The sequence below is a fragment of the Pongo abelii genome, chromosome 19 (assembly GCF_028885655.2).
Source record: "Pongo abelii isolate AG06213 chromosome 19, NHGRI_mPonAbe1-v2.0_pri, whole genome shotgun sequence".
Lineage (NCBI taxonomy): Eukaryota > Metazoa > Chordata > Mammalia > Primates > Hominidae > Pongo > Pongo abelii.
In genome coordinates, this window is record NC_072004.2 from 78,117,115 (window position 1) to 78,133,540 (window position 16,426).

At 57.0% G+C, this 16,426-nt stretch overlaps 2 protein-coding genes across 12 annotated transcripts in view; one reads left to right on the forward strand and one right to left on the reverse strand.

The window, feature by feature from the left end:
* The window catches only part of MRC2 (mannose receptor C type 2), a 64,798-nt gene extending 59,215 nt beyond the window's left edge, over window positions 1-5,583 (forward strand). Inside the window, exons 21-30 of the mRNA XM_054537226.2 lie at window positions 263-377; window positions 475-638; window positions 829-937; window positions 1,500-1,738; window positions 1,873-2,041; window positions 2,135-2,284; window positions 2,628-2,747; window positions 2,935-3,114; window positions 4,093-4,119; window positions 4,212-5,583. Of these exons, the coding sequence (XP_054393201.1) occupies window positions 263-377; window positions 475-638; window positions 829-937; window positions 1,500-1,738; window positions 1,873-2,041; window positions 2,135-2,284; window positions 2,628-2,747; window positions 2,935-3,114; window positions 4,093-4,119; window positions 4,212-4,432 (1,494 nt within the window). The 3' untranslated portion in view covers window positions 4,433-5,583. The remainder of the gene's footprint in view (window positions 1-262; window positions 378-474; window positions 639-828; window positions 938-1,499; window positions 1,739-1,872; window positions 2,042-2,134; window positions 2,285-2,627; window positions 2,748-2,934; window positions 3,115-4,092; window positions 4,120-4,211) is intronic.
* A 7,681-nt stretch (window positions 5,584-13,264) lies between these two features.
* MARCHF10 (membrane associated ring-CH-type finger 10) overlaps window positions 13,265-16,426 on the reverse strand; it is a 109,344-nt gene continuing 106,182 nt past the window's right edge. For all 11 annotated transcript variants that reach the window (XM_054537227.2, XM_054537228.2, XM_054537229.2 and 8 more), the window contains one exon: window positions 13,265-13,727. In XM_054537227.2, the coding sequence (XP_054393202.2) occupies window positions 13,578-13,727 (150 nt within the window). In that variant the 3' untranslated portion in view covers window positions 13,265-13,577. The remainder of the gene's footprint in view (window positions 13,728-16,426) is intronic.

Consider the following 16,426-nt stretch of genomic DNA (forward strand, 5'->3'; position numbering starts at 1 on the left):
CATAGCCTTTGATGGCCCAAAGAAATCCTCCCATTTAAAGATCCCCTGGAGTGTGGGCAGGTGTGTGTGAATCTGCAGTGCCAAGCTGGGAGGTGCTGGAGGCTGCGCCAAGGAGACCCAGCTGTCCTGGTTCTCAGATACTGTTCTCTCCCAGCCCTCAAAGGCCCCCCAGGACCTGTTGCTGAGGGGCACACAGCGGCCTTTCTGGGTTTGTGGATGGGGAGGTGGGGCTGGCCATTACATTCCCACCTCTGCCCCACAGTGTTTTCAGGTCCAGGGCCAGGACCCCCAGAGCCGGGTGAAGTGGTCAGAGGCACAGTTCTCCTGTGAACAGCAAGAGGCCCAGCTGGTCACCATCACAAACCCCTTAGAGCAAGGTAGGGCCAGCCTATGGGGAGCCCCCAGTATCCTCTGACACTGTCCCCCCAAATAGCTATAGCAGAGTCACTCACAACTGTCTTCTGGGGACCATAGCATTCATCACAGCCAGCCTGCCCAATGTGACCTTTGACCTTTGGATTGGCCTCCATGCCTCACAGAGGGACTTCCAGTGGGTGGAGCAGGAGCCTCTGATGTATGCCAACTGGGCACCTGGGGAGCCCTCTGGCCCTAGCCCTGCTCCCAGTGGCAACAAACCGGTGAGGATGCCCTCCCTGTTCCCCTCCACACCCCGCTGCCCTAAGCCTGTGGGGCTGCCTTTGCCCCAGCATCTCTCCTTGCCCCGGGGTCTCCCTTCTTCCAGCCTCTTTGCTCACATTGCAGCCTTTTGGGGACAGTAGCACAGGGAGGCAGCTGCTGGGGCTCCCCTGAGCAGCTCCCTCCCCGCAGACCAGCTGTGCGGTGGTCCTGCACAGCCCCTCAGCCCAATTCACTGGCCGCTGGGACGATCGGAGCTGCACGGAGGAGACCCATGGCTTCATCTGCCAGAAGGGCACGGGTATGTGTCACCAGTCACCTGGGAAACCCCAGCAGGGCCCTGGCACCGGGCTGGATGCTGGGACCATGCCAGGAGGAAGGGATCATGGTCCCTGGCAGAGCGGGGCTCTGCTTGGGAAGCAGATGGGCAGAACGGCAAGGTGCCAATAAGATGGAAAAGCCGTAGCACCCACGGGTCTCAGGAGGAAGATTTGGGGGTATGGAGGGCTCATTGGATCGGCGCGGAGGGCTAGACGCTGGGCTGCATGAAGTGCTGGCACGTGTGGTGTCAAGGACCCTGAGGTTCCAGGTCCAAGACACCTCCAGCTCCATGCGTAGGTGGCCTCTGCCCCAGGTTCCTCGGGTAGGAGGAGGTCAAGGCCCTCGCCTCCCTGTGCATTTGTTAGCAAACACATATTATTAATAACAACAGGGCTGACACCTACCAAGCCTTGGTCTGGGCCAAGCGCCGAGCCTGGTGGAGACCTGGTCTTTGCCTGGTGTCCGGCCTTCTCCTGGCCTTGTGCCTGGGAACGGGGTGAGGGAAGCAGAGCCCAGCCTGAACCCTGACCCCTTCCCTGTAGACGCCTCCCTGAGCCCGTCCCCAGCAGCGCTGCCCCCCGCCCCGGGCACTGAGCTCTCCTACCTCAACGGCACCTTCCGGCTGCTTCAGAAGCCGCTGCGCTGGCACGATGCCCTCCTGCTGTGTGAGAGCCGCAATGCCAGCCTGGCCTACGTGCCCGACCCCTACACCCAGGCCTTCCTCACGCAGGCTGCCCGAGGGCTGCGCACGCCGCTCTGGATCGGGCTGGCTGGCGAGGAGGTGGGCTCCCGACGCTTTTGCCCTGGGCCCCAGCCTTGCCCAGGTTCCCCTCCCTGCCCCTCCCTGACCCCCGCCTTATCTGCACCCTATCCTGACTATTCCCTTCCTCCCACGCCATGCCCGCCCATGCCCAGGGCTCTCGGCGGTACTCCTGGGTCTCAGAGGAGCCGCTGAACTACGTGGGCTGGCAGGACGGGGAGCCGCAGCAGCCGGGGGGCTGTACCTACGTGGATGTGGACGGGGCCTGGCGCACCACCAGCTGTGACACCAAGCTGCAGGGGGCTGTGTGCGGGGTTAGCAGTGGTGAGTGCCCACCTGCCAGGGCGGGGGCGTAGGCAAGGTGTCGGTGGCCCTGGGGAGGGTGCTGAGCCACTTCTTAATCCTGTACCCCCACAGGGCCCCCTCCTCCCCGAAGAATAAGCTACCATGGCAGCTGTCCTCAGGGACTGGCAGACTCCGCGTGGATCCCCTTCCGGGAGCACTGCTATTCTTTCCACATGGAGCTGCTGCTGGGCCACAAGGAGGCGCGACAGCGCTGCCAGAGAGGTGGGTGACCAGGCCAGAGCCCACACATGGCGGGCAGGTGGCACCTCCTCCCGTGGGCACTCAGATCCATGAGTACATCCCCACACTGCTCTCTACCCATAGGCAGCACTTACCCAAGATGCCCTCATGTTCTGACATGCAGAGACCATACATGACACTATATGTGCATATGCTGCCCCCCCACGCACTTGCACACGTGCACACACACACACACACACACGTGAATCCACAGACTCCACACCATCCTCTACTCAGGCTGCAGAGAAGAGGGCTGGGGCAGCTCTGGGGGGCTCTTCCCCTCCAGAGACCCATCCGCCCTTACGTGGGCCTTCTTTGCGTCCAGCGGGCGGGGCAGTCCTATCTATTCTGGATGAGATGGAGAATGTGTTTGTCTGGGAGCACCTGCAGAGCTATGAGGGCCAGAGTCGGGGCGCCTGGCTGGGCATGAACTTCAACCCCAAAGGTGGGTGCCCTGTGTGTGGGGTGGGGAGATCAGGCCTCAGGCTGTAAGGGGCTGCCCTCCGCTCTGCCCTGAGCCTTGCCCTGGGGCTTGTCGGGGGACGGGGAGTCGATTCTAGAACACGCCTGCTCTCCTCCACCTATTCCTGCCCCACCTTGTCCCTGCCCCCTCAGCGCCTTCTTTCCCGCAGGAGGCACCCTGGTCTGGCAGGACAACACAGCTGTGAACTACTCTAACTGGGGGCCCCCGGGCTTGGGCCCCAGCATGCTGAGCCACAACAGCTGCTACTGGATTCAGAGCAACAGCGGGCTATGGCGCCCCGGCGCTTGCACCAACATCACCATGGGTGTCGTCTGCAAGCTTCCTCGTGGTGAGTGCCAGGCAGGCCCACGCTCAGCCTCCTTCCATCCCGTGCCACTGGTCCTGGGCTGGGGCTGGGGGCTGCTACACAACTGCAGGGGGCACAGCCGATGGGAAGGCCTGAACAGACCGGACTGTGGGCAGCTGGGACCCCCGGGATAAATTAGTCTGTGGGATGGACCGGACCTGAAACTTATCATCCAAACTAGACCACAAGGCTCGGGGATCAGCAACCCCCCGTCACTTTGTAGTAGTCAAGGGCATGGACAGAGTTCAAGTCCTGGCCATGTCACTTATCAATGGTGTGACCTTGGGCAGAGTCTGTGGCCTCAGTTTCCTCATATGTAAAATGGGAATAATAGTAGTCCCAGACTGATGTGGTGGCTCATGCCTGTAATCTCAGCACTTTGGGAGGCTGAGGTGGGCGGATCACTTGAGGTCAGGGGTTCAAGACCAGCCTGGCCAACATGGTGAAATCCCGTCTCTACCAAAAAGTACAAAAATTAGCAGGGCGTGGTAGCACATGCCTGTAGTCCCAGCTACTTGGGAGGCTGAGACATGTGAATTGCTTGAACCGTGGAGGTGGAGGCTGCAGTGAGCCGAGATCGCACCACTGCATTCCAGCCTGGGTAACAGAGCAAGACCCTGTCTCCAAAAAAAAAAAAAAAAAAGTCCCGACCTCCTAGAGTGCTAGTGAAGCTAGTGAAGATGAGGTGAGTTAGGGAAGGGGCTGACACCCAGGCCTCCCACGAGGGCTGGGCTGAGACCTAGCTGAGTGCAGCATGGCGTTTTCCTTTTCTGGGGGAACCTGAAGTCTTGTCACTTGGGCCTGTGCCCCCACAGTAACCAGAGGTAGGATGGGAGGGGGAACTAGAGCCTCTTTCTCCCCAGACCTCCCGGCCCAGGTCTGTGTGCTTTGTATGTTTACTTAAGTGATTATTACGATGATCGCTGCTATTATTAACTGGCCCCCTCCTCTTGCCCACAGCTGAGCAGAGCAGCTTCTCCCCATCAGGTGAGTGAAAGGCAATGCCCACAGGTGGGCAGGCAGGAAGCACTGCTGAGCCTAACACCCACTTGGCCTTTCACACCCACTCGCCTTGGCAGCGCTTCCAGAGAACCCGGCGGCCCTGGTGGTGGTGCTGATGGCGGTGCTGCTGCTCCTGGCCTTGCTGACCGCGGCCCTCATCCTTTACCGGAGGCGCCAGAGCATCGAGCGCGGGGCCTTTGAGGGTGCCCGCTACAGCCGCAGCAGCTCCAGCCCCACTGAGGCCACTGAGAAGAACATCTTGGTGTCAGACATGGAAATGAATGAGCAGCAAGAATAGAGCCAGGCGCGTGGGCAGGGCCAGGGCGGGAGGAGCTGGGGAGCTGGGGCCCTGGGTCAGTCTGGCCCCCCACCAGCTGCCTGTCCAGTTGGCCTATGGAAGGGTGCCCTTGGGAGTCGCTGTTGGGAGCCGGAGCTGGGCGGGGCCTGGGCTGGTGGGGTGCCACCCTCCCACAAGGGCTGGGCTGAGACCCAGCTGAGTGCAGCGTGGCGTTTCCCTTTCTGGGGGGGCCTGAGGTCTTGTCACCTGGGCCTGTGCCCCCACAGTAACCAGAGGTAGGATGGGAGGGGGAACGAGAGCCTCTTTCTCCCCAGAGCCCCCGGCCCAGGCCTGTTGATCCGCGCCCCAGGACCCCCTTCTTTGCAGAGCCTGAGGAGCCTCCCCTGTCCCCTTGGGCAGATCTGTTGCGTCTCTTTTCCCACCTGGCAGCCTCAGCTCTGTGCCCCTCACCCTGCTCCCTCTCGCCCCTTCTCTCCCACCCCTTCCTTCTGAGCCGGGCCCTGGGGATTGGGGAGCCCTCTTGTTCCTGGTGAGGGTCAGCTGAGGGGGCTGAGCATCCATCACTCCTGTGCCTGCTGCTGGGGTGGCTGTGGGGCCTGGCAGGAGGGGCCTAGGCGGGTTGGGCCTGAAAACCAGGGCACAGGTGTGGTGTCTGCTGGGCTGGAGACAAGACTGGGGAGAGACACCCCAACCTCCCAGGGTGGGAGCTGGGCTGGGCTGGGGTGTCATCTCCTGCCGGGCGGGGGAGGGCTCTGCCCCTGGAAGAGTCCCCTGTGGGGACCAAAATAAGTTCCCTAACATCTCCAGCTCCTGGCTCCGGTTTGGAGCAAGGGGAGGGGTTGCCAGAGTCCTGGGGGCCCCAGAGGAGCAGGAGTCTGGGAGGGCCCGGAGTTCCCACCCTCTAGTGGCTCCAGGAGGAGCAGCACCTGATCCCTGGAGTGGCCCAGTACCCTTCTAAGAGGCCACAGTCCCAGCCAGGACGAAGTATGCGGCCCATCCTGGTGTGACAGCGTGGGACAATGTGAACATGGACTCGAAGACATGGCCTTTTCTCTGTAGTTGATTTTTAAAATGTGCCATTATTGTTTTTTAAAAAAAAGGAAAAAAGAAAAGCAAACAAATAAAACACCTTTAAGAGGCTTGAAAGAGAAGGTTCTGCCTTGTCCTGTGGTGAGCCTGCTTCTTCACATCTGTCCCTTCGGAGATAACTGTTGTTTTGGAGCTTGCACCACAGATGTTTTCTGCAGCTGGCGATTTTGCGTCTGTCTCTGGGCCTCTAGGGGACACTCTCACCCCCGATCTTCTTTAGGAGCTCACCCCTCTGGGCCTGCGCCTCCCTCTCTCTGTTCCTGGGGGCTTGAATGTGGGTGAGAAGTCAGGAGCCAGGCCATCTGCTGCTGAGCAGCCAGCCGTGCAAGCTTGGGCAACTTAGCACACCTCTCAACATGCACAGTGGGGAGAACCGGACCCACCTCCTAGGGTTGTTTTAAGGATATGTGAGGATCAAGGGAGCTCATCTGTGCAGAGCACTTAGAACAGTGTCTCTGGGCTCTGCAAGCGCTAGGCGTTACTGCCGTTTCTGGGCTGCGGCTCCAGGGGAGCTCTTGATGTGTCCAGGCCGGCCCTGGGTGGGGGCTCCACATCACCGTCCTTCCAAGGCAGCCATCATACCTGCCCTCTAACAGCCTGAAAGTTCACATGTGTCCTTAGGGAGCCTGGGCTCTGAAACCACAGAAGGCAGAATGGATGGCAGGACCTTTACTCACCTGCTTGTCCATTCAGCCGGTATTTGAGCTGGAGATGCCAGCAAAGGAAGGTTAACCAACGCCAATCGGGCGAGTCAGGGGGAAGCTGCTAATGTGGCCTGTGTGTCTGGGGAGGGTCTCACTAGAGGGAGTGAGATCGACTGCAGCCTGAAGGAGGTGGGGGAGTGAGTAATGCAAATATCTGGGCCAGGGCTAGGGGGGCGTCCGTGGTGCTTTAGGGAACCAGCAGGCAGGCGAGGTAGAATGTAGCATTATTTTCAGGATAGGGGAAGTCAGTGGGAATGGCTAATCGGGCTGACCTTTTAACAAGATCATTCTGGCTAGGAGATGAGAAATAGACAATGGATGGGAAACGGGGGAGTGAAAGCAGAAAGGCTGGTGCGGACGCTCTTGTAATAATTCAGGCACAACAAGACGGTGGTTTGTTGGGATCAGGACTGCAGCAGTGGTCAGATTCTGTGTGTGAGTGTGTGTGCGCGCGCGCGTGTGTGCGTGTGTGTGCGTGCGTGTGTGTGTGCGTGTGTTTTGCCCTGTTCATGATATTTAAAATAAGTTTCCACTTTTGTGAATAGACAATGCAGTCACGCAGTTCAAACCTAAATGATATCCCAAGACAGATGTTGCGCAAGTCCTGCCCCTGCCCGTCGCCCTCCAGCCTATACCCTCCTGCCCTGTCAGTTTCCTGTCTTTCCAGTGTTTCTTTGTGAAAGCAAATGAACGCCAGATTGGATTGAAGGAATGGCGGATGCCCTTGCTGGGGATGGGATCTGCCTGGGGAAAGGCAGTGGGAGTCAGGAAGCACTCCAAGCTTCCCGCCTGGACTGCAGGGTGAATGGGGTGCCGTTTCCTGAGACAGGAGCCCTAGGGAGAGCCCATGAGCTGCTGGCCTGAGTCCAGGACTACGGCGGAGCCCAGGGGGACCCCCTCCAGCAATCCTCTCTGTGCAGCCCCAGCAACAGCAGGACCCTTGGAAGGCGCCTAATCACTCAGGGGAGGGAGTCCCAGTCTCGTGGGAGGTTCTCCCTGGAGTGAGTTGTTGTCTGGCCCTGCAGCCCAAACAGCTCCCTTTGTGAGTTAAATGCCCTGCCACCTGGCCACAGTGAGAGGTGAAGCCAGCTGGACTTCCTGGGTTGAGTGGGGACTTGGAGAACTTTTCTGTCTTACAAGAGGTTTGTAAAACGCACCAATCAGTGCTCTGTAAAAATGCACCAATCGGTGCTCTGTAGCTAGCTAGAGGTTTGTAAAATGCACCAATCAGTGCTCTGTAAAAATGCACTAATCAGCACTCTGTAGCTGGCTAGAGGTTTGTAAAATGGACCAATCAGCACTCTGTAAAATGGACCAATCAGCAGGACATGGGCGGGGACAAATAAGGGAATAAAAGCTGTGTCCTCCCCACCCACCCCACCCCCAGCAGCAACCCACTCGGGTCCTCTTCCGTACTGTGGAAGCTTTGTTCTTTCACTCTTCACAATAAATCTTACTGCTGCTCCTCACTCTTCGGGTCCGTGCCACCTTTAAGAGCTGTAACACTAGGCCGGGTGCAGTGGCTCACGCCTGTAATCCCAGCACTTTGGGAGGCTGAGACGGGCAGATCATGAGGTTAGGAGATCAAGACCATCCTGGCTAACGTGGTGAAACCCTGTCTCTACTAAAAATACAAAAAATTAGCCAGGCATGGTGGCAGGCACCTGTAGTCCCAGCTACTCAGGAGGCTGAGGCAGAAGAATGGCATGAACCCAGGAGGCAGAGCTTGTGGTGAGCCAAGATCGCGCCACTGCACCTGGGCGACAGAGCGAGACTCCGTCTCAAAAAAAAAAAAAGCAAAAAGAGCTGTAACACTCACCATGAAGGTCCGCGGCTTCATTCTTGAGGTCAGTGAGACCACGAACCCACTGGAAGGAACCAACTCCAGACACAATACCACAAGAAACATTGGGGGAAAGGCCCCCACCAGACGCTAGTGACTCTAACCTTGGGAGAGAAGAAAGGTCAAGGGGTGAGGTCAGGGTCACTAGCTTGAGGGGTAGGAGGGAGCAGCGGAGGGACGGAGGACCCAAGTGGCCAGAGCTGCCCTCGTCAGTGGCTGGTGCCTGCTGTCCTCACGTCTCTCTGCCTTGCTCAGGTGACGAGTCTCCCCAGGGCCCTGCACCCACCTGCAAGCATTTCACACAGCGTCACGGGTGCCTGGAGGCTACCCCTAGACCTCGTTCTAAGCCTGCCCAGAGATGACTAAGGGACGCTCCTGTACCTCTCTGAAGGGGCAGGAGGCAGGCTCTGGGCGCCGGCCACTCGCCCTCTGGCTCAGGATAGCCCTGGTGGCAGTCTCCTTCCTTTCTGCTCATTTCATTTCAATACATCAAGCACCTCCTCTACATACCAGGCTCTTTGCTGGGTGGCAGATGCCCCCAAGCCTATCCTGGAGGGCCTGGGCAATAAGCACTGTATGCCAGAGGCTAGGCCCAGCCTTCACTTGCAGGGTTAACCCGCCCCGCTCTGGCCACCTGGATCCGTAAATGAACGGGAGAATGCTGCCGCTCTCCAGAGAATATCATTCTCTCAACCTCTTCTTGTCGCGCCAGAGATGGCCTCCTCGAAGGTGTGCTGGCAGAGCTGGCCTGGCCCAGTGGGCAGCCCTGGGAGGCTGCAGGGGCGAGGAGCCGCCAGCCACACCACATGGCTCTCCTGGAATGGAGCCGCCTGAGCCCGGCCAAGCCGCCTCGAGCACCAGGGCTTGAGTCCATTGCAGGCACAAGGCAAATAATTGTGTCTTGAGGGAGGGCCCAGAGGAAGGCAGGCGGGAGTGGGGGCAGGCAGGAGGTGGGACGGGCGGGGAAAGGACAGCAGGGAAATGAAGGGGGCTGTGAAAAACCAGCACCAGATGAAAGTACTGAAATGTTCAGGACAGGCCTGATTTTCTTTATCGTAGGGGCTGGGACTGCCAAGAGGCCCCGGGAAAAGACTGAGGGCTTCACGCCCACCAGAACCAGCACCATTTGAGGGGCAGATTTCAATCCTTCCTTGTCCAGACAAGCAGGCAGGATGCCAGTGCTGGAGAAAGGGGAGGAGGAGGAGCGGTGGGCAGGCCTTTCCTGCTGGAGGTGGACACGCTGGGGATGCTGAGGTTCAAGGCCACACAGTGAGGAGTGCAAAACCTTAACTGTCTCCTTGCGTCGGCTGATGGCAGAGCTTTAGTTATAGCCATTTCAGGGAAATCCTGGTCAGTTAATGTTTTCTAGTGCAGTTGGGATTTTCGCCTATATTTCCAGATGCCTCTGAGGTCCTATGGACCGTCCAGGTTCCACAGCTGGGGGAGGGACTTCTGGTTCCCGGTCATTTATGTCCCCGCTGGCTTATGCAGGGGTGTCCTGCCCTTCTGCATCTCCCTCAGGGACTTGGGGAACCTTGGATGGTGTCTTTCCTCATACTGGGGCTGCAGGGGGCTCAGAACACTGCCTCTGACCCACTATTCCTCCGTGACAATGATAATAACAAAATATGTATTATTTACTATGTACACACCCTGTTCTAACTGCTTAAGACGTATTAACTCAATCTTCCCAATACAACATAAGGTAGGTGCTGCTGTCCCCCTTTTACAGATGAGAAATCTAAGGCACAAAGGTGAAGAACTTGCCATGCCACCTCTCCTCCCTGCACTGGAAAACGTGTTGTGGGGTGGGCAACAGGGCTGCACAGAGCCCCCTCGAGATCTTGTAGTGAGGCCTGGGGACTAAAGAACTTTGTCCCAACCTCTCATCTCTGGAGAGTTTTAGGGCTATTTTGAGACTTGAGGGCTAAGAATGACCTCTTTCCTTCTGAGCCTCCATGGCCTCCCTTCCCAAAGCAGTGGCGGAGGGACACCCGGGTCTCCTGGGCTGTGGGGTACAATGCATAGAAATAAAGTGGGGCTCGGTTGACATATTTGACATTTATACTATTGGGGATGCTTTATTTTATATTTTAGCATTATTTATTTTTATTTTTTATTTTTCTGAGACGGAGTCTTGCTCTGTCACCCAGGCTGGAGTGCAGTGGCGCGATCTCCGCTCACTGCCTCCCGGGCTTCAGCGATTCTCCTGCGTCAGCCTCCTGAGTAGCTGAGATTACAGGCAGCCTCCACCAGGCTTGGCTAATTATTTTTTTAATTTTAGTAGAGACCAGGTTTGACCATGTTGGCCAGGCTGGTCATGAACTCCTAACCTCAAGTGATCCGCCCACCTCGGCCTCCCAAAGTGCTAGGATTATAGGTGTGAGCCACCGCACCTGGCCTCATCACTGCCTTTTAATAAATGAGGCTGTCCTCTTGGAATCTCAAGCCATGAAAAGCCCCATATGGCAGGCAGACTCCTGCCAGGAAATCAGATTGATAGTGTGGGTAGTCACCAGCTCCTCAATGTCTACCCCACCCTGGACCTCATGGGAAGCATTCCTGGTTGGGTAAATCCCTGAAACAGTTTTCTGTAGAGAGAGTACAGTTTTGGCCGGGCGCTGTGGCTCACGCCTGTAATCCCAGCACTTTGGGAGGCTGAGGCGGGCGGATCATGAGGTCAGGAGATCAAGACCATCCTGGCCAACATGGTGAAACCCTGTCTCTACTAAAAACACAAAAATTAGCTGGGTATGGTGGCGAATGCCTGTAATCCCAGCTACTCGAGTGGCTGAGGCATGAGAATCGCTTGAACCCAGGAGACAGAGGTTGTAGTGAGCTGAGATCATGCCACTGCACTCCAGCCTGGTGACAGAGCGAGACTCCATCTCAAAAAAAAAAAAAGAGTACAGTTTTCAAAAACCTGATTTTCTGATGTAAACCTGTGATGGTCTCCTCAGCTGCCTCAAACACTGTCACATCCTACTGTGGATTCGAGCTGTCAGGATGTTTACACTCCACCTCAAATTCCATTCTGCTCTCTACAAAACTTATTTTTAGATGTGCACTGTCCCTTCTTATACATTCCTCAGTACTGGATCCTGGACAAATCTTTAGTCAACCTTAAAGTTCAGTTCAAAAGGCTCATTTTCTCATAGAGCTTGAGGCCATGTTTGTGAGTGGAGGAACCTGAGGTTTTAGAAATTTTATTTAGATCATGGAGATGTTTTCAACTCGAATGGCTCTTAACTTTGATCTTGAGTCTAGGCTGCCTGGTTGAACCTACTACTGGTTTTCTTTCTTTTTTTTTTTTTTTGAGACGGAGTTTCCCTGTGTTGCCCAAGCTGGAGTGCAGTGGCGCAATCTCGGCTCACTGCAACCTCCGCCTCCTGGGTTCAAGCAATTCTCTTGCCTCAGCCTCCCAAGTAGCTAGGTTTATAGGCATGTGCCACCATGCCTGGCTAATTCTTTTTGTATTTAGTAGAGTTAGGTTTTCGCCATGTTGGTCAGGCTGGTCTTGAACTCCCGACCTCAGGTGATCCACCCGCCTCCGCCTCCCAGTACTGGGATTACAGGCGTGAGCCACTGTGCCCGGCGAACCTACTGGTTTTCAAAAGTTGCATCACTTTAACTGGAACATATCAGAAGAGTGGGACCAGATTTTCAGGTGAGTCAAGCCTGGCCTTCCTAAAACCCTATTGACTCCTTAATTCAGCTCAGGGCACCCCTTTGCCACAAAATCTCATCCTTTGAGACCCCCCAGGAGAGGGTGGGTTGGGGAAGCAGGGGCCTCTCCTGGTCTGAGAAGTCTTAAAGGCAGGGGGGAGAAGTGCCGCCTCCTCATTTCATTTTTCTCTCCCGTCCTCCTCTCTCCGCCCTTTTTCTGTCCCTCCCTCCATTTTTTAGAAAATCTACAGAGGCAATGAGCTTTAGCAAATTTATCCAGTTGTGTAAATATTGCCACAAAGCAGCTTTATAACACCTCACTCACCCCCAAAAGTCCCCTGGACCCTATTTGCAGTCAATCCCTGCTCCTTTCCCAGCCCCCAGCAACTACTGATCTGCTTGCTGTCTCTCCAGTTTTGCCTTTTCTAGAAATTGTATAAAATGAATCATATACTATGTAGTGTTTGGTGTCTGGCTTTTCTCACTTAGCATAACGTTTTTGCATGTACCATAGTTTGTCCCCTCCATCTTTTATTATTATTATTATTTGTGACAGGGTCTTGCAGCCCTGTCTACAAGGCTGCAGTGCAGTGGTGCGATCATGGCTCACTGCAACTTTGACCCGCTAGGCTCGTGTGATCCTCCTACCTCAGCCTCCCGAGTAGCTGGGCCCACGAGGGTATGCCACTACATGTGGCTAATTTTTTAATTTTTTTGTAGAGACAGGGTCTCGCTATGGCCCAGGCTGATTTCAAACTTCTGGGCTCAAGCGGTCTACCTGCCTTGGCCTTCCAAAGTGCTGAGATTATAGGCATGAGCCACCATACCTGGCCCTTTTATTTTTATTTATTTATTTTTGAGATAGAGTCTCGCTTTGTTGCCCAGGCTGGAGTGCAGTGGCGCGATCTCAGCTCACTGCACGGGTTAAAGTGATTCTCATGCCTCAGCCTCCCAAGTAGCTGGGACTACAGGTGTTCACCACCACGACCAGCTAATTTTTTTTTGGTATTTTTAGTAGAAACAGGGTTTTGCCATGTTGGCCAGGGTGGCCTCCAATTCCTGACCTCAAGTGATCCATCCTCCTCGGCTTCCCAAAGTGCTGGGATTACAGGTGTGAGTCACCATGTCCAGCCCTTTTATTATTTTTTGGCTTAACTTTGTTTCTCTCTCTCTCTCTCTCTCTCTCTCTCACACACACACACACGTACTCAAACACACTCATGCACACACAATTTTTTCACTAACCCTCTGACCTTCCACCCCAAGTCCTGACTTGGTCTTTGGGCCCTAAGACGCAATCAGGAAAAAAAGTGTGGAGTCCACACCCCAATTGGGTCCTAAGTGGGTACCTACAGGGGCAGCCACCATCCAGCCTGCCCCAGCCCATGGGGGCCCAGGATGTAGCATCCGCAGTGATGGTGGGAGCAAGGGAGTAGAGGTGAGGTGGGGGCTGTGAGATGTGCTTCCCTCTCCCTCCAGCTTGAGACCCTCGGCCTCAACCAAGGCAAGTGAAATAAACATGAACGAAGCTGGGAGAATAAAGTCAGTTTACTGAATGAATACATGGCTCGAGTCCATTCAAGGTGGAGTGAGGCTTGGCAGGCGCTCTCAGCGGTGGGACCCCAGGCCACTGGACCTGGCAGGGCTTCTGGGTCCTCTTGGGCTTCTGGGCTAAGGGGGCAGTACCAGGCCAGGCTGCCAGGGGCTCCACAGTCCCAGGCTGCTTGACCTGTGCTGTCTGGGACTAGACTGGTCGCTGTGGCTGCCCATAGATGCTCAAGCCAGATCCCAAAAGAGAGTGGCACAAGGTGAAAATCTAACTGTGAACGCTTTGGTTTCAGTTTCAGTAAAGAGGAGGAGGGAGGGAGGCACTTGGGGACGTAGAAAGAAAGGCTGGCGGGAGAGGTCTCCACCGAGCTCCACGGTTGGCTTCCTTGCTAGACGACCCGGCTTTGAGAAATGCTGCCTTCATTTCCATCTCCCAACTCCGAATCTGGAAGGCAAGAAGATGTTTCAGGCTGGAGGGCCGCAGCAGACTGTGGGTCTGTTACAGGGGGCATGGCACTGCTGCTTCATCTTCTCCCACTCCAGCCCTGAGGCCCAGCCACCCATATGGCCACAGTGCCTGGAACAGTGTGGGGAAAAGAGACCTGCAGTCTGGGGCCAGGGAATCCACAGACTGACCCATTGGGGTTTCAGCCACACCAGCTTCCCCCAAAGACAGCATCTTGGTCATCTCCACGTCCCCACATAGCCTGGTGTAGCACTTGTTTTCAGGCTGAATAGCTGCGGGGACCATTGCTTCCTCTCAGAGTAAGGCCCCACTTGAACCCCCGCTTCCTAATTTGGCAGGGAAGGGGAACGGACCCAGGTGTTTCAGGAGTCTTTCAGAAATCAGTGGCTGCACGTAGAGGGACAAGTGATAGGAAGGGGGGAGGGAGAGCAAGAGGCACTGGGACGCAGTGCAGTCCCAGTGGAGGAGGTGGAGTTGGTGGGGGTGGGTGGTCTCCTTTATTCCTCGGGGAAACTCTTGTCTCAATATGTTTCTTTCCCCCTTGGCTTGAGCGAATGCTCTCTGACAATTTAGAAACAGTTTAAGCCAGGCGTGGTGGCTCACGCCTGTAATCCCAGCGCTTTGGAAGGCCGAGGCGAGCGAATCACTTGAAGTCAGGAGTTCAAGACCAGCCTGGCCAACATAGTAAAACCCCGTCTCTACTTAAAATACAAAAAATTAGCCAGGGGTGGTGGCGGGTGTCTGTAATCCCAGCTGCTTAGGAGGTTGAGGCAGGAGAATTGCTTGAACTTGGGAGGCAGAGGTTGCAGTGAGCCGAGATTGTGCCACTGTACTTTAGCCTGGGTGACAGAGCAAGACTCCATCTCAAAAACAAAAATTAAAAAAGAAAAAGAAAAAAGAAAAGAAAGTTTCTGCCTGTTGTGGAAGAAACTGTTGCACGGAGCAGGAGCAACTGACATCCCCTCAATCCTACCTGGGCCCTCTCACCCTCTCAGTTCTACCCAAGGAAGCCCAAGCCCCTGAGCTGCCCCCATCCCCTCGTCCATCCTGCGCTTTCTCCAAAAGGCAGTAGCCTTGACTGGGTGTGTGGGGAGGTGCTCTGGCCCAGCCTTTGGCCAAGGGCACTCATGCCCGCCCCCGTTCTTGCCCCTGTTCCTGCCCCGTCCTCATCTGTTTGCATATCTGCAGGAGGTATTGCCCCCGCCACCGACCCCCCCACCCCTTGTCTTGGTGACACTGGGAAGTTATTTGTGCCACTGGGAAACAGCTGTCCTGGTGCTGGCTCCTGCGCACACCCAGGGACTCTCCCCAGCTGCCCTAACCTCGGTTTCACTTGTGGCATTTGTGTGAGGCTTTGGTTCTCACGTGCAAGGGAGGGGGGCCTGGTCAGCAGGCTGGCATGGGCACCACACAGCCACTAAGAGGCTGGCACCTCTCTGTGCTACCTTGTGTGCCCTGATGTTTTGCCTCTTTTCCTCCTGTGTATCTGAACCGAGCTAGGGCAGCAGGTCACAGCTGTGACTCACCTCTGGCAACTCATTTTAACAAAGTGCTGCCAAAGAGGCGAGTCATGCCAGGATGCCAGGGGACCAAGGGAGTGTGGCCTATGGGGGAGGCTGGGTGCCCATGGCTCTGCCACTGGCTACCCTGGCTCTTGTCTTGAGAATGGCTCTGGCGGGAAGCCAGGCCAAGGCTGCAACTGGTCAGCACCCCAGGATGGTCCCTCTGTGCTGGGTTCTTCTTGGCCTCGGCTGTACCCACCCGTGTCTGGGGTGTGTGCAGAGCTGGGGGCAGGTGGAGATGGCCTGGGCCTCCAGGGGAGAACAGGCTGTCTCCACCCTGGGGCCGAGAGAGGCGGGGGAGGGTTGGTGATGGGGTGGATCCTCGAGCGGGTCCCAGTTCCCGGAGGAAGGATGACAAATGAGTAGGGGTCGCTCCCTCTGTGGGACCATTTGCCTCGGAGCAGCAGGGAAGGGCGGCAGGTTCCCTGCCTCCCGTGGAGACTCTTTTTGGACCACCACCCTAGGGATGTTCTTCTGCCCTCCGGAGACGTCGGTCTTCCCTGGGGCCTGGGCTCAAGGCCAGGGTGCCCCAAGCCCAGGCTCCAGGGTGTGCGGGGAAAGGCTCGGTCCTGCTCGGCGCGGCCCGCCCTGGGCACTAGGGGTCGCCCCTGCCCAGCGGAAGCGACGCGGGCGCGCCCGGTCGCCGCAGGTTTCCCCGGACGGGGTAGAGCGAGGCGTCTCCGGGGCGGGGCTGGGGAGGGGGCGCCTGGGCGCGGCGCCGGGACCCTGCTGCCCTGTCCTCCCGGCCGCGGCTGGACGGAGCGCGGGGCCGCAGCAACCAGGCCGGGCTCCCCGTCGCGCCCCTTCCGGAGCGGGAGGCCCTCGCCGAGGCCGAGCCTGGGACGCGCGGGGCGGGGGGCGGCGGGCAGCCGCGGGGCCGAGACGCAGGGCGTTTTCCCCGGAGGTGCGGCGTGCGCCTGCGACACAAAGGTCTTTTAAAGACCTCGCAGCGTCCTTCCCGGCTGCGGAGGCTGGAGGCCCGGGGGGGCGAGGCCGGGGTCGGGGGTGGCCGCGCGAGGGGGCGCTGGGATCGGCCGGATCCCGCGGTTGCGCCCGGGCTGGGACTCCCGGGCTCCTTTTGTGAGCGGAAGGCAGGGCCCTCCCTGGGTCTCTGAA